Source organism: Oratosquilla oratoria, chromosome 11 (genome assembly GCF_046742065.1).
Source record: "Oratosquilla oratoria isolate Oo_2021 chromosome 11, ASM4674206v1, whole genome shotgun sequence".
NCBI lineage: Eukaryota > Metazoa > Arthropoda > Malacostraca > Stomatopoda > Squillidae > Oratosquilla > Oratosquilla oratoria.
In genome coordinates this window covers 49152665-49174225 of record NC_134787.1, presented here as the reverse complement: position 1 = coordinate 49174225, position 21561 = coordinate 49152665, and the positions used below count along the sequence as shown (strand labels likewise).

The 21561-nt window shown below is 40.0% G+C and overlaps 1 protein-coding gene across 4 annotated transcripts in view; it reads left to right on the top strand.

The window, feature by feature from the left end:
• Nucleotides 1-2958: 2958 nt before the first annotated feature.
• LOC143029803 (prolyl endopeptidase) overlaps nt 2959-21561 on the top strand; it is a 36839-nt gene continuing 18236 nt past the window's right edge. Inside the window, exons 1-7 of one of the 4 annotated variants that reach the window (XM_076192823.1) lie at nt 2959-3303; nt 4731-4854; nt 6472-6603; nt 10075-10298; nt 11326-11503; nt 12093-12185; nt 13745-13887. In XM_076192823.1, coding sequence (XP_076048938.1) covers nt 6544-6603; nt 10075-10298; nt 11326-11503; nt 12093-12185; nt 13745-13887 — 698 coding nt within the window. In that variant the 5' untranslated portion in view covers nt 2959-3303; nt 4731-4854; nt 6472-6543. The remainder of the gene's footprint in view (nt 3304-4730; nt 4855-6471; nt 6604-10074; nt 10299-11325; nt 11504-12092; nt 12186-13744; nt 13888-21561) is intronic. The other 3 variants (XM_076192822.1, XM_076192821.1, XM_076192824.1) reach the window with 3 other exon arrangements.

Below are 21561 nucleotides of genomic sequence, written 5' to 3'. Positions count from 1 at the left end.
GGGATGACCCGTCATCCAGGAGGTGCTCAGATGAGAGGGAGGGTGGGAGGTGTGTGGAGTGTATTTAGGGATGAAATGGGTGGGAGTGTTTTTATGCCTTTCCCTTTTTGGCTACCTCCCTTGGAAGGGGGAAAAAGCCTTGGTATACGTATGTATGTATATACAAATTGCTGTGCGAGCGGGTGGAAATGGCGTGTAGCGAGAAGGTCGCGGAAATTATTTTTTCATCTTCAATTTGCAGGAGAAACGTTATTAAGAACTTGTTGGATTCGCCGTAATATAGATGCAAAAATGTGCAAATAGCTGTGCGAGCGGGTGAGACGAAACTTCACAAATTTCTGACATGTGGCCAAATGAGTCGCCTTTTATTTAAATATTCGTAAAGCCAGAGCAAGTAGTAGTCCCTGATGGTCGTTCAAGAATAATTTGGTGTAGTTTTTTAGGTAAGATCGATGCCCGGGGTGCCACGGCGGCACATTAAAGTTATCGAGTCGGTACGCAGGTAACGATTGTCCATTGCCGTGTTGGCAGTTATGTATGAAAACAATGACTATTGCTAAGCGCTTGCTATCGTTTCAACAAAAGACACGAACACAAACGTGAGTCATACTTTCTTAATACTAACTACTTTTCTATCCTTTCCTTTAACGTTAATACGTTTTACTTTTGATGAAATGACGCTCCGGCTGGTTACGCATGTCGTGTGGTAAGCTCTTACCAGCCAACATATTACACATCAGAACTTTCAAAATAAATCTTTCAGTGTTGAAAATTTAATACACTTAATGCACAATGGTTCCCATACATGTAAATTAATTTATAGGAAATTAGCAAGTTAATAACATAAAGAAATTTAAAGGCACGTTAGTGGGAATCATAAGTGATGCTAACGAAGGAAGATCAGACCTGGATAAGGCAAAGAAACGGCTGGAGCAAAGATGAAAGTGGCAATTAGTGCGGAAGAATCTGATGAATTGGTAAAATGCGGCCAGTGAGTCATTTTTGTAAAGAATGGTAGTATGGTGTATTACAACATAACATGGAGTAATGTTCTAGAATGCCACTTCGGTACGATAACGCGCATGTAAGTATCATGAGGCGCGAATAGATATACGAGGATGACAGCGTCGGCGTCTTGATTATACATATATATATATATTGCAGTTGCACATGAATTACCACGGGATTATGTGAATTGGTTTGATCACTTATTTGCGTGTGTTCACTATAATCCCACTATCGGAGAAATAATATCGGAAGTACAGGAAAACTGTATATTTCGACTACTATCAGTAGTGCTCTTCAGCAGATAGTAGTCGAAATATACAGTTTTCCTGTACTTCCGATATTATCTCTCCGATAGTGGGTTTATAGTGAACATTTACAAATGTGTTATTACATACCAGTTATATATATGTGTGTGTGTGTGTGTGTGTGTGTGTGTGTGTGTGTGTGTGTGTGTGTGTGTGTGTGTGTGTGTGTGTGTGTGTGTGTGTGTGTGTGTGTGTGTGTGTGTGTGTGTGTGTGTGTGTGTATGTATAATAGTGATTATGATAATAATGATAATGATAATAATAATAACAATAATAATAATAATTGACTGTTCACACACCGATCATCCTTTGGAGGTCTTTGATGCCATTTATATCAGAGAGACCTCTGTCCATCAATATTCAGGGAGGTTCATAACATAACCAAAGCAAACATCCCGCGTCGTGTCACAGACAAGTCCACCTTGAAATATAAAATTAAAGATTTATTTATATCATATGACCTCCCTCAGTCAGTTTGTACATGTATTATCCTTCTTGTTCATCTTTCTATACTTGAAAATGCTCCAAACAAAAAAATACGTCGCAATGTGCAGTCGAGAACTTCGGTACTATTTTATTCGACTTTAACCCATTAAACTCCGATGACAAGATTCTTGTCATTTGGTCAAATAAAACAAAAAATCATAAAACACCAAAATGTTTGATCAAACACCAGAAAAATATGACGTCATATTTTTCTGGTGTTTGATCAAACATTTTGGTGTTTTATGATTTTTTGTTTTATTTGACCAAATGACAAGAATCTTGTCATCGGAGTTTAATGGGTTAAGGAAGAAAGATTGATTCTCTAATAAAGGAAGAAAATTGTTCAGCCTCAAGTAGCAATGTTTCAACTCAACACACACACACACACACACACACACACACGCACGCACGCACGCACACACACACACACACACACACACACACGCACGCACACACACACACACACACGCACACACACACACACACACACACATATATATATATATATATATATATATATATATATGTGTGTGTGTGTGTGTATGTGTGTGTGTACATATATATATATATATATATATATATATATATATATATATACATACATACATACATACATACATACATACATTATATACAAATAAAACTCATCCAATCATCTTTGTCATGTAAGCATTCAGGGATGAGAGGCCACTCCGATTCCTACCGTTACTGTCTTAGTTTGAAAGCAAGGCAGCGAGGCTTAGCCGCTTAGCTCTTCCACATCAGAACACGACAGCCATTTCACCGTATGGCGATACCCCCAATCTCCTTATTCACATCGTAATAATCTACTGTATTTGACAATTTAAGATATTTGCATGTAGGGCAATAAATTTTGCTGTCAGAGGTTACGGCCTATCAATAAAATTTGCCATTTTCTCTCAATAAGCAACTCCGACATAAACGTCATTATTCCATCCAAAATGACACCTAAAATTAAATGAATGCTTGTAAACAAACTGCAAATGTCTACAAAAAAGTAATAACGATTAATCATGTCAATTCATAACATTCCCCTGAATTAGTTATATGTAAGTTAAACGTTTTCAGGCAATGGTAGTTTTGAAGTTGGCGGTATGATACATATGTTTTCTTCAGATTCCGACAGATGGAACTCCACTATGTTGTGGTCTGTTGGCAGTGGAATGTGGCGGGTGCACAGTAATCGTGTTGTTCGCGGTTTACTCTATACGGTGGGCAACTTTACACAGACTTATAAGTAATGATAACCAGCAGTTACACGTGAATACTCTCAAAAATCGTGGTGCTTTTTCCAGCAGCCTGACTTATAAACGGGTATTTTCATCATTCGAACAAGACCCCCTTTTCCGCCCGCAATTAGCAGAAAACTGGGAATGGAAGTAATATTTGACATTGCATCAGCTTAATTGTTTGGCACAAAGCTCGAATAGGTGCTATCTTCTAGAGCAGTCGGTAAAACCTGTTTAGAAGTGCACAGTTTTGTGTAAGTGAATTGTTGGTTTTGTAGCAAATAGCCTATGCTATTTCAATGATCCAAAATTAAAACCACGCCAGTGTTCTGTTACTTTAGAAGTTTGTGATATTTCAGAATCTTTAGACCTTTCCTCAACAGGTCTGACCTCTTTTATCAATCCTTTCCAATTTTTATTAAGGAAACCCAGAAGTAAGATGGTCCCATCTGGCACCACTGTTTGCTTTCCCACCCCTGTTTAGTATGTCCAAATAAATTACCAATAATCCCTAGTATATTGAAATTATGGCATTTTGAGGTGTTTTTTAGAAGTACACTCTTATGCAGTATTGCATTAGCAAATTAGATATTAATTTTGTAAATCATAATGCATCAGTGTAATAAAAATATTTCTTGGTGGAAGTCAATGTCAGACCTATACAGAAATGAATGAAGTCGCTTCGACTCCTTTAGACACCATTTTTCTTTTAATAGATTCAGAGGTCAGAGACAACAAAAACCCAGATGACCTCTAGAATTACAGGTACCATATTACTAAATGCAGGTTAGGTTACGTTAGAATAGATGAATTTATCATACTTAATTTTTTTGGCCTCTACTTCCACGAAAACAAAGATGGCATTTCAAGCAACTGAAACAGCTATGTTTGTTTATGTATAGCTTTGAGCAACCTTTTCTATTATTAATTTCCACCAAGAATAATGTGTATAACATTGGTGTATTATAATATACAAAATTGTTATTTAATTGTCTGTCGCTATGCCTATTTCACATAGGTGTGCACTTAGAAAAATCTATCCAATTTAATGATGAATTATATTGTTGGTATTTTATTCTTCCATATGGGTAGTGAATGAGGGGAGGGAAAGCAAATCATATTGCAAGACACCATTATACTCCAGGAGTGCCCTTTTTAGCACATGTATTTATCCCAGTGTCATGTCATATCTTCAAGTCTGACCAGTTTCTCATGTGAGTAGTTGAATATGTAGACAAGACATACTTTATATTTTCTTAGCTATGTTAACATAGATAATGGGGGTAAGCTCAATGGCAGATCCAGTCTTGACCATAGAAGGGGTGTTCAATTATGGGGAAAGCTTCAAGGTTCAGGATATTGGACATACCAGTATAAGTCTGCTATGGAAAACCAGTGCCTTGTGTTGCCTTTATTTATCAATTTATTTTATTTTTATTATTATTATTTAAGGATATTGTTGTTAATAATAAATTATAAACCTTGAGCACTTGTTCATAACCACTTGTTCATCTGTTCCCTCAAATATCCATTACTACCACAAGTGTATCCCGAGATGGGAGGCATCTAAACAAAAACCATTTAACCTGACCTAACCCAGTCTCACTCAATCATCTTTTCTGGGGAAATATGAATTAATTCTCTAGGTTGTACACACCTTTGTCATGACTCTCCATCCCAGAATGCACTAGTGGTGGGAAGGGTTCTCAGGAGGAACAAAAAAGAAAGTGAGGAGCCCACATCAGGAGGTACATAGCTGCAAATGAAGCCATCACCTTTGCCCAACACTTGGACTATTGGGGGAGGTAACAGTCCCTGCTGGGTATTGGAGAGGAGTGCAGGATTCAAAATCACAACTAAGGAAATGCAAGACCAGCACACTTTAGATGACACCACCATAGCATAATAGTTTTATTTAATCTTTAAATAAATAAGATAGGCATCATTACTGAGATCATGTATTATTTTTGTTACCCATTGTGGTTTAAAGACACTGTATTTGGACACCTTAACTAAGAACATATTTCAAAAAGAATGATTTTAGTGGACAATGTTGCTTTCCCAATTTGTGAGAAATTGTGTTTTTGTCTACCTAGTATTGGTTAGTAAGTTGATCTCATTTTAGCTGTACCAGTTTCATAAATCTAAGAATCAAATTATACTATTGTTTCACACAGTTATTTAAATTGATTAAAAAGAAACATATCCTAGAAGAGTAAAAGTTAAACTGATTTGTCAGAAAAAATATGGCAGTGGCATGTCAGTTTTACTAATTTAGGTCAATAATACCACAATAACTCATTTCATACACTTTATTATTGGATATAATTTCCTTAGAAGTAATCTTCAAAAAGTCAAAAAAGAAGTGTGAAACTGACTGCTGCCCAGAACCCAGCTGTCAACTTTCCATGTGTGGAAAAGTAAGAAATACAGTTAAAATTGATAAAGATCTTGGGTCCCAGTCAGCAGACAAAGTGTCAGCCCAACAAGACTACACCTCCAAATTGAGGGGGGGGGTCTAACAGGTTCTTTGCAAATGGGCATCATGCAGGCACCTGTCTTTGGTACTTCCTTGTGGATCTGAAAAGGGAATTCATGACTTGAAACTGAATAGAACTCTGTGTACACTTCAATTCAACAACACACACTTGTCTCATAAAATGAACCCTCCTAGACTGCCCATTAAACTTCCCTAGACATCAATGCACACAAAGAAATCCCTTCCAGAGCAAGCTAAAATTACACTTGCATAGCTGTATTCAATTCACCATCCAGGTTTTAAAATATTCTAACACAAAATTTAATTGCCCCAGATGCAATCACCACACAGAAGACAGCAAACACTTCATCCTACACCCACACCACACTGATGCCAAGAGAACAACACAGTATTCCTTGTTTGAGTAACTTGTGGACCAAACCAGTGGCTGTTGCTGGTTACTTGGGAACTGTGGGTCTTGCAATTTAGGTCTGAAGGAATGGATTGATTAACTCATATATACTATTAAGCAGTCTGCACCATTGACTAATAGCATTGCATTGCTAATGGATCCTTTGTTGGAGCAGGCATCAGTAGGTAGAACTCAACATTTAATGAATCTTTTGCAGACTTTGGACTTGGGTAGGGTTGGAGCAGCTATGAGGGCATCACCTACCTGAGGACACCTCCCTTTGATATGTTTTCAAATCATTTATAAAAGATTGCCATCATATTTAAAGTACCATATTCACTAGTTTATTTATTTTCTCTCTCTTTCCGGTTCTCGGGAAAATATACCTGCATTAGTGAGGATAGAATTCTTAAAGGTACCAAATTCATCCAAGCAATAGAGTGCAAAGAATTTATAGGGCATTTATCCAAATGAGGTAAGTAATGAGGGATTATTAATGGTGTGACTGATAGTCTTTTCTCCCCTTTTCAGGTCCTGCAATCCAACAATAAAGCGTGTAAAATCAGTATCTACCCTGGTGTTGTGAATTTCTGTACACACAAAATGGAGTACCCCACAGTTCGTCGTGATGAATCATTTGTCGAGGAATTGCATGGTGTTAAGGTGATGAAGGAAATTTCAAATGTTAACATTTCCTGTAATGCAGTGCAGTATAATTTCCGAGTTAAATGTATAGTAGAGTAATGTAGGTTGTCAGGGTTTGTCATCTGATTTGTTAATGTAATGTAACTCCTAATTCACATGTTGTGTTGTAACCTTTTTAACATTGATATCTTTGAGTAGTTGACTATGAATTGAACCTACACTCCAATCAGAGTTTGTCTCTGCAGTCCCCATATACTTAACAGGTTTTATATATATATATATATATATATATATATATATATATATATATATATATATATATATATATATATATATATATATACACACACACATACCAAACTGCCTCTTCTCACTTCTGAGGGAAGTAGCCAGCTAAGACACACATCCACCCTCCACCCACCCCACACTGATCCAACATCCATTTGTTTCCCTTTTAGAAATATTTCCAGATTTGGGCACATGGAAAAAATGAGTGAAAAAAGATTAGCAAAAATTGTGGAAAGCAGAGGTGGATGGATTGAATGTGAGGGACAACTGAGTACGAGATGGATGGATAGGGTGAAAGGGGCACATACTACCTCACCCCCCACCCCCCACCCCAGCCCATTCCACCTCATGCATCGCAACATCATCCATATACAACCATTCTCCATTCACCCCTGTCTTCTGTCCTCTCCTGTCCTTCCTCAACAGACATTCCCCTCTTCCCCAAAGCCCCCTTCACCCCATCCATCCACCTCATCCTAGGACGTCCCCTCATGTTCACTCCCTCCACATCTGCCTTCCATACCTCTTTTACTAGTCTTTCTTCACTCATTCTTTCCATGTGTCCAAACCATCCTAATATTCTTTCATCAACCCTATCTCCCAACTCCCTTTCCACCCCTGTTCTCCTCCTCACCACCTCATTTCTCACTCTATCTAGTCTAGTAACCCCCATCATACTTCTCAGACACCTCATCTCAAACACATTCAAACTCCTCTCTTCCTCTCTTATGTTCCATGTTTCTGTCCCATACAGTGCTGTTGGCACAATCACTCCTTCATACAGTCTCCTCTTAGCATCCATTCCCAAATGTCTATTCCTCATTACACTCTTCAATCCACCAAGGCATTTACTCACTTCTCTCAATCTACATTCTACCTCCACCTTCACTCCACCTTTTCCTGCCACATTTGTACCCAAGTATCTAAAACTATCCACTTCCTCCAGTCGCTCTCCTTAATGCTCACTTCCAGTCTACTGCCACTTTCACCCCTTATACATCTCATCACCTTACTTTTACCCACATTTATCTTTAGCTTTCTTCTATCACACACTCTCCCAAACTCTGTCACCAACTTCCTCAATTCCTCCTCCGATCCTGCCACAAGCGCATTGTCGTCCGCAATCAACAGCTGGCTCACCTCCCACTTTTCTCCATTTTCTTTAACCATCTCCAATCCCTGACCCACTACCCTTGCATTTACCTCTCGCACTACCCCATCCATGTATAAGTTGAACCGCCAGGGTGACATAACGCATCCTTGACGAAGTCCCACCTTTACCTCGAACCACTCACTCTCTCCATTTCTAATCCTGACACAAGCTCTACTACTCTCATAAAAACTCTTGACAGCTCCTAGAAGCTTTCCTCCTATCCCATATATCTGCATAACCTCCCACAGTGCCTTTCTGTCTACCCTATCATAAGCCTTTTCGAGATCCATAAAAGCCCAAAAACATCCTTCCCCTTTCCTATAGCTTTCTCACATATTTGTCTTACCACAAAGATCTGATCTACACAACCTCTACCCATCCTAAATCCACACTGTTCCTCACCAATTACTCCCTCTGTTCCTCTCCTAATCCTCTCAATCAAGATCCTCCCATAAGCCTTCCCAACTACACTTAACAAGATAATCCCTCTGAAACTACTACAATCACACTTGTCCCCTTTTCCCTTGTTAAGAGGAACTATACAGGCACTCCTCCAGTCCTCTGGCACTCTACCCTCTCTCCAGCAAACATTAAATAACCTCACCAGCCAGTTCCACCATCACTGTACCTCCTTTTTTTAGACATTCTGCATGGCATCCATCCAGACCAGGTGCCTTACCTGCTTTCATCATCTTAACAACTGCCTTCACTTCATCCTTCCTTATTTCTCCTCCATTTTCCTCACTCATCACGGTCATTTTCATAGCATTTCCCACTGCAACTATCTTTCCCTCCCTATCCTCCTTCATATTTAGCAACTCCCTAAAATATTCTGCCCATCTTCCCCTTACTGCCTTCTCTTCCATTATCATCTCTCCATCTGCACCTTTTACCTTTTCTTCTCTACTTGATTCGCCTCCTCTTCCTCTTTTAATTTCTTTCCAAAACATCTTTTTACTACTTTCAATACTTTTACTACTTTTGTATTTGTGCATCCTGTAATTATCTTTTGGGTTTTGTTCTGTATAGTTTGCAGGGTGTAGTGTGTCTCAGTGAGATTAGAGGCCCATGTGGGGCTCCCATGATTCAACAGTGAGCATATATATTTTTTGTATGCTGTAATGGTAGTTTCTGTGTTGTGTCTGAATGTTGTACCTGCAAGTGATTTAAACACATTGAGTCTGTATGTAATGTGTTGTTTGAATGATGTGGATATATCATGTTACACCAAGAATCTTGGATGAATGTGTGTGGTATGAGAGTGTTGTTAATAAAGAGGTATGGTTTGTATTTGTGTTCTGTTCAGTTGGTGAGGCATGTAGCTTTGGACTTGGTTGGGGCTATTTTGAGGCAATTTGTAGTGAACCAGGTGCTGAGCGTGTCAAGATATGGTTGTGTATTTCTGTGGCTCTCTCCACATTACAATGTGTGCATGTAGGAAGAAGCTCTTGGTATACAGATAAACCTCTTATCATACTCTCATCGTAAAGTAATAAAACCTGTGCCACCATCCTTTCCATCTCAGCACCTCAAGGATGAAGGCTTGCCCAGTTGCCTGCCACATTGTTTAAGTCAAAACAATGCATCAATTACATATCTTCTATAGCAGGGCCCAACAGTTGGAGCTGGTTTGCGCCCACTACATCACCATATGGTGACCCCCCCTCCTTATCCACTCAAAATAAATTATGAGTGAGATTGTAGTTGGATATCTTGATATTAATTTAAATTTTATTATAATTCTTGTAGTTGAAAGATTTGAATGTATTACTGTAGATGGGGACCATAGCACCACCACTGTGTCTCACTTTGTTATAAAAGGTGACTAAATGGTACGAGAGAGACCTGGGACAACAAATTAATAAGTAGGACAAAATTAGGGACCGAAAGTATGCTTTGACTCAGCCATCCCATAGTAAAAGAGATATTTAGGATTTTGTGAATATATTTTTATACATTAATTTAGTATTGTATATTTTTTTGTACATGTATCTAATTTGGTTTCTGGTTCACTTCTATTTTCTGATTTTATTTTTTTGTTATTAAAGGTAGCTGATCCGTACCGATGGTTGGAGGATCCTGATTCAGAGGAGACTAAGAAATTTGTGGAGGCTCAGAATAGTATAACTATTCCATACCTTGAGAGTTGCCCTGCACGCAACAGTATTAATGAAACACTCACTCAACTATGGAATTATCCAAAGTACACATGTCCATTCAGAAGGGGGAGTCGGTATTTCTACTTCATGAACACTGGGTTGCAAAACCAGAGGTGAGTTCATTTTAAAAATTCTTGTTGACAGTAATGCATGTTGGCATTGTAGAGTATTGATTTCATATGCCATTTTGATTTTAGTTTTGTATGGACTTTGTATACATTGGTTATAAATGTGGAAGAGGGTGTTTGTTTTCTTGTGTATTTATCTAATTGTATCTACAGGAAAGGACCTATACTCCTGGGGTCCTGTCATTTATTCTCCATATATCATACCTAGTTTTGAATTGATTTATAGTTCTGATGTGTGCTTTGTTAGCTAGGATATTCCAGGGGTTGACACATCTGTACAGAAAACTATTTCTTAATGTCTATCAGAGATGTCTTCTTCAATTTGTTCCTATGATATGATGCCATCCCAAACCAAGAAATCTTCCATGTCAGTTTTGTCCCTGCCTTTCAATGACATGAGCATCACAATCTAGTTGCCTCTTTTTCTTCTTTCTTTTAATAATGGCAGGTCCATTGTTTCTGGTCTCTACTTGTATGGTATATCTGGAAGGCTAGGAACCAATTTGGTCAGTGATCTTTGTATTTTCAATCCTGCTAATATCTTTCACTTTTTGTAAGGACCATACCACCAGGGACCATTGATGGGTACCTGCATGTGGTGGTCCTGCAAGATGGACAGGAAAGCTTCCCCTTTTCAAAATCTGTCAACCCATTCACTTCCATCAGGAGCTTCAGCCCCTGGGCTGACACCCAGTCTGGACTGGGCCCAAGATCTCTATCACAATCGCACACACAAACAACACAACATATACTCTAAAAAGGATTGGTGGGGAAACCCCATTCTGGCCATGGCATTCCTTGGGGAGACGGGACTGCTTGGACAGACAGTCTAGGGAATGAAAACAACAACAACTTCAACTATATTTCTTGTTTATGTGGATGGATTGTTGCCAAGGGTTATTGTAATGTTGTCAAGATATTTTGTTGTCTTGACTGGCTACCTCCCTTGTAAGGAGGAAGAAGCCCTTGGTATACCTTAAAATTTGTCATTTCTATCATACTTTTTTTCCAGTGTGATGTATGTACAAGACACATTAGATGATGAACCAAGAGTATTCCTTGATGCCAATACACTCTCAGAGGATGGCACTGTTGCCATCTCAGGATCTGCATTTAGTGAGGATGGGGAGATATATGCATATGGCCTCTCTAGGAGTGGATCAGATTGGATATCAATTCACTTCAAGAGGGTAAGTTTTTGTGAAATTATTTTTTGGCAAATTATACTGTCCACACCACTTTTCCTATACTATAATTTTTCTTTGATTTAAAGTTAGTTTTCTGCCCTCCACTAAAAACCAACACTTTCTTCTTTGATAGACCTAATTCTTGGTTATAATTATTCATTCATATTGTGTGACCAGTGTCAGATATATAAATATTATCATTTCTGGTTTTAGAAAATGACCAGAAAAAAAGTTATGATAGCTATAAATATATAAACAAAGCCTTCCCAACTACACTTAACAAACTAATCCCTCTGAAACTACTACATTCACACTTGTCCCCTTTTCCCTTGTAAAGTGGAACTATACAGGCACTCCTCCAGTCCTCCGACACTCTACCCTCTCTCCAGCAAACATTAAATAACCTCACCAGCCAGTCCACCATCACTGTACATATGTATGTTTGTGTGTCGAATTAGTGTAGTGTTCTATCTAATTTTGAAAATGTTATCAATTTTATGAACATTATAAATATTTTCATATCTGATGCAGTATGAATGTAGGATGCTTGCCAAATGACATTATTTTACTTATTGATGGCTATGTCTTTCAGGTAGCTGATGGGGAGGATCTTCCAGATATCCTAGAGAAAGTCAAGTTTTCATGCATTTCATGGACCCATGATCACAAAGGCATTTTCTATGGGGTTAGTATTTGTGTATGAACTGCATGTGTTGACTCAGCCAGTCACCTTGTAAGAGGAGAAAGGGCCTTTGGTATATTATATTTTTCTCCTTTGATGACAAAGCATGGTTAATTTTTTTTATCTATGGTGGTGGTTTGGAGGTGAATTTAAAGTGCAAAAAGGCAGAGGAAGTACAGCCTTATGTATTTGGGGTAAAATGTAGCAGGGAATGGAGGAGTAAAGGTTGGAAATGAGTTAAAGAGTAAGAAAAGCAAGTAAATGTCTGGGGGAATGAAAAGTATCATGAAAAATAAGTAGGGATGAACACAAAAAGACTATACTAGGGTGACTACCCATGTCATTGTATGGAGCAGAGACTTGGAATTTGAAGGAGACAAGAAGGAAGAGCCTAGATATGTTGGAGATAAAGTACAAAAAGGATGGATAGTAATTGGATGTGAGGAGAGTTGTTGTTGTTGTTGTCGTTCCCTAGACTGTCTGTCCGAGCAGTCCCGTCTCCCCAAGGAAGGCCACAGCCGAAACTGGGTTTTCCCACAAATCCTTTATAGAGTGTATGTTGTGTTGTTTGCGTGCATGATTGTGTATAATGCAGTCTTCCATTATGTGTTGTATGGTATGGGGTGAAGTGTTACATCCTGGGCAGCTGTTCACAACACGGTCGTCCAGCCTCTTCTGGTAGCTTAGAAGTGCTGGGTGGTGACCGCATCGCAGTCTGGCCAAGTGGACTCTGTCCTTTCGTGGGAGAGAGGATTCAGAAGGGTGGATATCAGGGGGTCTGGCATGCAGCAGTGTGTTGTCTTTCAGTGTGTTAATGGAGCGGTGAGTGATATGATTATGAATATGTTTCCGGAGGCTGGTATTTGGTGGTTGTGGAGGAAGAGAAGAGAGTATCTGTGCGTAATAAAGGTCTTTGGGTGTAGTTTTAATGTTTCTTGGTGTGTGTGGGTGTTCTGCTATGTAGTGTAGCGGGTGTGATGTGTTTGTGGTGGCTGCAGCAAGTGTTTGTGTGAGGAGAGTAGGGATGGAAAAAGAGCTAGTAGATAGGGTTGATCAAAGAATACTATCATTTGGGCATATGGAAAGAAAGAGTGAAAGAGGACTATGAAAAAATGGAAAACAAAAATGGATGAAGTGAACTTGGGGAAAAAAACAAGATAGAGGTGAATGGAGCATTAGATACAAGAAAAATATCTGGTGAGCAAGGAAGAGGGAGTGGAAAAGATTGAGGTGAATAGAATGGAAAAGGAAATGACATGGCCCAAAGAGATTTTTTTTCTTGTCTCCTTTATAATTTTTGAGTGGATGAAGGAGGAAGGGTCACCAAGAAATAAAGAATGGTAAATCAGCTACAGTTTTTGGGCCCTGCCATGGGGTTGCTATGTCCTGCTGCATTGCCTTTGACCAGAACAGTGTGACAGGGGATAGAGACAAGATAGGAAGGAGAGTGAATGAGTTTTTAGAACTAGGATTTCATTCAGCCATCTCCCCCCCTTAGGATCAAAAGGCCTTTTGATGTATATTTATGTATATATTATTTTATTGTATGCATTTTTTTTCAGAGGTATATTGATCAGGAGGGTCGAACTGATGGGTCTGAAACAACATGCAATGAAAACCAGAAACTTTTTTATCATCGTATTGGCACTTCACAAGATGATGACATATTAGTAGCAGAGTTTCCAGACCATCCAAAATGGCGAATGTAAGTCACTCTATACAAGTTTAGCTTATCTTCCATAGATATGTAAGGACCAAAATCCCTTTGTATGATGTGAATTACTGTATCTTGGGCATGGGAAGTGTTGATTGTAAATAGTTTCATTTGGTTAGCCAGTGAAGTTTGTATTTTGTTTTTAGTTTCCAATGTATAATTATATACTGTTGTTTATCTAGCCCAGCTCGGGTCACACATTGTGGACGGTTTTTGCTGTTAACACCGATGGAGCAAGGGTACCATGAGCACATGTTTATTGCTGACTTGGACGATGTAGAAGAGGAGGGGGGTATCTGTGGTATCCTTCCACTACACACCATCATAACTTGTGCAAACAGCAAAACATGTGGTGTAGGTGTTGGGATACTTGGCTGTACATTGATCAGATTATTATTATTATTATAGGGGCCTTCATTATTTGATGTTGATGTAGGAACTAAATAGTCTTGACAAATAACAAAATGATAACTATGTTTGAATTATATTGCTGTCATATTTTATTGGCCAGAGGTTGGTATGGCATCTCTTCATCCCTATTTCAGGTGTGGACTGCTTAATTCTTATGCAGTAAATATTTTAGATTGGTGACGCCCCTATGGACCTGAATAATATAGCATTCTTTGATGACTGAAGATTAATCCACACTCAAAAAGAATTCTGATCACATTTAACTTCTGCCAACCATCCTATCTGCTATTTTCCCCTTTTAAAGGGGAAAGATCTTTTGGTATACATAGAGCAGAAATGAGAAATAGTAGAAGTTAAGTGATCTGCATTGTTCTTCAAGTAGAGATTAGCCTCTGATCATAAGAGAATGTGGTGTGACTGGTCCATAAAGGTGTCACTAAAATCCCTAAAGCATTGACTGCATAAAACTTGTGCAGTCAGTACTCCAAATGGGAATGAAGAGATGCTGTGCCAACCTCATGCCAAAATATGCTCTTATTATTCCTAAGTCCCTTTCACTCACACAAAGTTGTTGTCCAGGTCACAGCACACACCTATTTCATACACCTCAAAACTTGTTTAATGTCCCTCCCTTCTCAGCACCTTGTGGATAAATGTTCATTCTTGTCCTCCACAATACTCGAATTGAGGACAGTAATTCACCACAGCACTTCTACAGCAGGGGCAGGGCCTGATTACCCAAGCTCTTTTACCCCACCCTACTTCATCATTTGATAATCATACTCCTTATCCACTCAAAATGATTTGCTGAGCAGATAACAACATCCCCTTGGGCTGTTTCATAATTTTCATTTAATCACCATCACCGTATATTCACTCTTATTTTATTTTATATACATATATATATATATGTATATTTATAATGTATGCATGTACAGTAGTAGTGCAAAGTTTGGGTGCAAAATTACAGGTGCCCAACTTTTTTGCTAAATTCAAGACACAGGATCAAACTTTTCACTATTTTTCAATGCTAGTGTCTATACCATTACTTAGACAAGACAATACGCACCACTTGGAAACTGTTTAATTGCACCCAGGATCATATGGTGTCAGTTTGTAAATATCTGTCACATGGACTAGTCAATTTTTTTGCAGTGGTCTCTGTTTTGTGCCTCAATTTATCCATAATAGGAAGTGGTAAAGAGCTGGGAAGAGACATAGTTGTTGCTATTATAACTATCTATAAGGAGAGTTATAAGTGTAAAGATATAGCCTTTCATGTGGGAATTGGCATGCAGCAAGTGCAAAAGTGAACCAAGAAATTTTGAGGCGGAGGAGGTGATGCCATTCCTACCCCCAAGCCTCACTCTGAAGGAAAATAACACTGCACTGCTGCAGGACATGTCTGTAAGATGTATTTCTGATCATTTAGCCAAAGATTTACAATATTGTAGTTGTGGTAAGGTTCTTTCCCTCTTAAGTGCAAAAAACATATGTGATTGCATAGCTTTTTGCAAGAAACATAAGGATTGGACCCTAGAAGACTGGGAACAAGGATTGTGGAGTGACCAGTCAACATTCGTGGTGTCGTCGGGCTGTAGGTTGAAGTGTGTGAGGCACCCCAGTGCATCAGACCCTAATGACCCACGCTATACAGATGAAGTGGTGAAATATGCACCAAGTGTTATAGTGTGGGGGTGCTTTGCATTTGGGGGAGTTGGCAATTTAGTGTTTCTTGAACCAAATGAATGTCATTTCAAGTTATTATGTGATATGCCTGAAAGTTTTTAAAAGTGTAATGCTAGGTGGTTTATGTAGGATAGAGTTCCTTCTCATACAGCTTGGTCTGTTACCCAGTGGTTAGAGGCACTATGGTATAGATTACTTCAGAAAGTGGCCTGGGAATTCACCAGACCTAAACAGAGCACGTGTGGTATATCATTAAAAAACAGCTTCAGGATTGTGACGTTTCAACTGTAGCAAAGTTAAAAATAGAAATACAGGATATATAGAATAATATTCCCAACATGTAGAAAAACTGGCAAGATGCATCCCAGCATGTTTGGAGAAGGTCATCAAGCTTAAAGAAAAATCTCTTGGCAAATAAGGTATGTCATGAGCCGTTTAAATGTCTATGTAGATCTCTTGTCGATTTGCGCCCAAATTTTCTGAGACCACTGCATATAATATATACTATTATCATTTAGGGGGTGGTTATGTGTGAAAGATGTTTTTTATGCAGACCAAAGATTTTTCCTCATCTCTTTTCTGCATGAGAGAATAGAGGGAGGGGGGTATTGCCAATTAAATGAAGTGGCCTAGCTGTGAATGTGCTTTGTCTTGCTACATTGCTTCTGACCCAGGGTGATGGGCAAGATGAAGTGATGACCCATCATCCAGGAGGAGTGAAGATGAGTGGGGAGGGAAGGAGGGTTGGTGAATGGAGGTGAAATGGGTGGGAATGGCATTATGTCTTTTGACTATGGCTACCTCCCTTGTAAGGGTGGAAAAGCCCTTGGTGTATGTACTATTTATTTTGTTTATTTTTATATATCTGTTTTATTTTTTATTTCCCCACCTGGGGTATTGGCTGCATGTTATTGTGGGGTTAAAAACTGCTAAGTATCATGTAGCTAATACTTTAGGGTATGTGGGTTGCCCCTACAGACCTGAGCCATACATCACTTTGTGGTAGAGGAAATCTCTATTCATAGAAAAATGATGATACTTTGTTATACTGCTACTGTCCCTCCATTATGCTGTCCCCCCACTCTTCTTACTGTCCTGTACCACTTCTCTGAATATTTATTTTCTCGTTTTGCCAAACCCTGTGTTGGGGGAAAAGAATACTGCCACCAAGTATTTCCACTTGAGTTGTATAAGGCAACAAAAATGGGACTGAGGTAGGACTAGGCATCCTTCTCCCTGTAGCCTCAAAAGGGACATTCCTAAAAGAAGTAAAGGCATAAGAGGGTCTGGGAGGAGTTTTCCAATCAGTACCCTAAGGTTTGGGTCTTTTAATATGTGTGGATATGGTACAGATGAGAGTAAAAGGGAAGAGGTAGGCAGTATGTTTGTGAGAAGAAAGATGGATGTGTTGGCATTGAGTGAAACTAAGTTGAAAGGGAGGGGCAAATTTGAATTCGGGAGTGTAGTTGGGAGGATCTGTAAAAATGTTGGATCCACACTTTGGAGGCAATGTGAGTAGTGGAGCAAGTATTGGAGACAATGTAGCAGAGCAGGTAAAGGCCAGTTCTATGGATTTACTCTAGTAAATTGTAGCCAGTTGTCTTGTGCAGGGCCAGTTGTGAACTGTGCCAAGAAGCAATGCAACTGACCACAAAGGTTCTGACAGTTACCACTACATAAATTTTTGGTTGTACAGAAATATTTATAATGTGACAGAAATATATATTTACATGGTTGAGTGATACACTCAATATAAAATAAAAGATATTTACAATTATGATACATAGAAGGACATGGCATATTAGTCATACATACATATACCAAGGCTTCTTCCCCCTTCCAAGGGAGGTAGCCAAAAAGGGAAAGGCACAAAAACACTCCCACCCATTTCATCCCTAAATACACTCCACACCCCTCCCACCCTCCCTCTCATCTGAGCACCTCCTGGATGACGGGTCATCCCTGCACCCTGCCCACCGCCCTGGGTCAGAAGCAGTGTCGCAAGACACAGCACATCCACAGCAAGGCCGCTTCATTTAATCGGCGACCCCCCCTCTCCGTCCCCCCTTGCATATAAGGAGAGGATGGGGAGAAATCCCATCGGGCTGCGTCAAAATTTACTCACACATACTACCCCACACCCCCGCCCATTCCTCCTCATGCAATCACAACATCATCCATATACAACCATTCTCCACTCACCTCTGTCTTCCGTCCTCTCCCTTCCTTCCTCAACAGACATTCCCCTCTTCCCCAAAGCCCCCTTCACCCCATCCATCCACCTCATCCTAGGACGTCCCCTCATGTTCACTCCCTCCACATCTGCCTTCCATACCTCTTTTACTAGTCTTTCTTCACTCATTCTTTCCATGTGTCCAAACCATCCTAATATTCTTTCATCAACCCTATCTCCCAAATCCTTTTTCACCCCTGTTCTCCTCCTCACCTCCTCATTTCTCACTCTATCCAGCCTAGTAACCCCCACCATACTTCTCAGACACCTCATCTCAAACACATTCAAACTCCTTCTCTCTTCTTCTCTTATGTTCCACGTTTCTGCCCCATACAGTGCTGTTGGCACAATCACTCCTTCATACAGTCTCCTCTTTGCATCCATTCCTAAATGTCTATTCCTCATTACACTCTTTAATCCACCAAGGCATTTACTCGCTTCTCTCAATCTCTCAATAGGGAAGGAAAGATAGCTGCAGTGGGAAGTGCGAAGAAAATGAGAGTGATGAGTGAGGAGAATGGAGGAGAAATAAGGAAGGATGAGGTGAAGGCAGTTGTAAAGATGATGAAAGCAGGTAAGGCACCTGGTCTGGATGGATGCCATGCAGAATGTCTGAAAAAGGGAGGTTCAGTGATGGTGGACTGGTTGGTGAGGTTATTTAATGTTTGCTGGAGAGAGGGTAGAGTACCGGAGGACTGGAGAAGTGCCTGTATAGTTCCTCTTTACAAGGGAAAAGGGGACAAGTGTGATTGTAGTAGTTTCAGAGGGATTAGCCTGTTAAGTGTAGTAGGGAAGGCTTATGGGAGGATCTTAATTGAGAGGATTAGGAGAGGAACAGAAGGAGTAATTGGTGAGGAACAGTGTGGATTTAGGATGGGTAGAGGTTGTGTAGATCAGATCTTTGTGGTAAGACAGATATGTGAGAAAGCTATAGGAAAGGGGAAGGATGTTTTTTGGGCTTTTATGGATCTGGAAAAGGCTTATGATAGGGTAGACAGAAAGGCACTGTGGGAGGTTATGCAGATTTATGGGATAGGAGGAAAGCTTTTGGGAGCTGTCAAGAGTTTTTATGAGAGTAGTAGAGCTTGTGTCAGGATTAGAAATGGAGAGAGTGAGTGGTTTGAAGTAAAGGTGGGACTTCGTCAAGGATGCGTTATGTCGCCCTGGCTGTTCAACTTATACATGGATGGGGTGGTGCGAGAGGTGAATGCTAGGGTAGTGGGTCAGGGATTGGAGATGGTTAAAGAAAATGGAGAAAAGTGGGAGGTGAGCCAGCTGTTGTTTGCGGACGACACTGCGCTTGTGGCAGGGTCAGAGGAGGGATTGAGGAAGCTGGTGGCAGAGTTTGGGAGAGTATGTGATAGAAGAAAGCTAAAGATAAATGTGGGTAAAAGTAAGGTGATGAGATGTACAAGGGGTGAAAGTGGCAGTAGACTGGAAGTGAACATTAAGGGAGAGCGACGCAGCCCGAAGGGATTTCTCCCCGTCCTCTCCTTATATGCAAAGGGGGACGGAGAGGGGGGGTCGCCGATTAAATGAAGCGGCCTTGCTGTGGATGTACTGTGTCTTGCGACACTGCTTCTGACCCAGGGCGGTGGGCAGGGTGCAGGGATGACCCGTCATCCAGGAGGTGCTCAGATGAGAGGAAGGGTGGGAGGGGTGTGGAGTGTATTTAGGGATGAAATGGGTGGGAGTGTTTTTATGCCTTTCCCTTTTTGGCTACCTACCTTGGAAGGGGGAAAAAGCCTTGGTATATGTATGTATGTATGACTGGAGGAAGTGGATAGTTTTAGATACTTGGGTGCAAGTGTAGCAGGAAAAGGTGGAGTGAAGGTGGAGGTAGAATGTTGATTGAGAGAAGCATATTAGTCATACATGGTGCAAAATAAAATATAAGGATGATTCCTTCTGTGGACGTATGCTTCTCAACGGTCGTATAGTTGGCAGACCAGGTGTTCCAAGGGTCAAGGTCAGGTCAGGTCAGCCTAATTACAGTTAAGTGGCCTCTGGATGGGTTCTGGTTAGATCTGACGCTGAACAGCCATTTGTTGCTGTTGCTGCAATGTACGCGACATCGTATGCTTGATATCTATCTTGTAGTGTGACGTCCTGTGACATGTAGTTGTTACGTCCTGTGACATGTAATATATCTTCTTCCAACAGACCTTAGGAGTGAAGAGAGGACGAGGGAAAGAAGGGGTGGCTTTACTAGTAAATGAAAAGATAGGTAAGCGTGTGGTGGAGTGGAAGGAGGTTTCTTCAAGGTTAATGTGGATGAAGATGAAATTGGGAAGGGAGATGTGGGTTTTTGTAAGTGCATATGGGCCAGGTAGTGAGAAGAGTGTAGAGGAAAGCGAGGCTTTTCGGATAAAGTTAAATGGGTGCATAGGGGGTTTAGAGAGAAATACCAATGTAGTGGTATTGGGAAACCTTAATGCTAGGGTAGGTAATGAACCAATAGATGGAGTGGTTGGGAAATGTGGAGTTCCAGGAAAAAATCATAGTGGAGAGTTGATGGTGGAGATGTGTCTAGAGAGTTGATGATAGCAAATACAGTGTTTAGGAAGAAAGTCAAGCATAAGTACACATGGGAGAGGGTGGTGGATGGAAGGGTGGTAAAGTGTTAATGGACTACATAGTGGTAACCAGGAGAATAGTAGGAAGAGTTAAGGATGTACATGTTCTAAAGGGAGAGAGTGGAGGAATATCAGATCATTTTTTTGGTGGAAGGTAAGTTGAGAGTGAAGAATAGATGGAGAAAGAGGAAAAGGACAAGGTAGGGAAGTGCTTAAATGAGAAGGAAAAGGAGGAGTACAAGAAGAAGCTGAGAGAGTAGAAAGAGGAAGTGAAGGATCAAGTAGAACTAGGAGTGGAAGAGGAATGGGGATGGTTCAAGGAGGAAGTCACAAGGTGTGCAGAGATGTTGTGGGGAACAAGGAGGATGGGAGGAAATAGAAGAAAAGGTAATGAGTGGTGGGATGAAGAAACAAAAGAAGGTTGTAGGAGAGAAGAAGCAAGCATTCACAGATTGTTTTCAAAATAGGATGAGAGAATCGTATGAGAGGTACAAAGAAAAGAGAAGTCAAGCATAAGATAAAGGAGACAAAGAGGAGAGCAGATGTAGAATGGGGTAAAAGTATGACAAAATTTTGAAGGTAATAAAAAAATGTTTTGGAAAGAAATTAAAAGAGGAAAAGGAGGAAAATCAAGTAGAGAAGAAAAGGTAAAAGGTGCAGATGGAGAGATAATAATGGAAGAAATGGTAGTAAGAGGAAGATGGGCAGAGTATTTTAGTGAGTTGCTAAATGTGAAAGAGGATAAGGAGGGAAAGG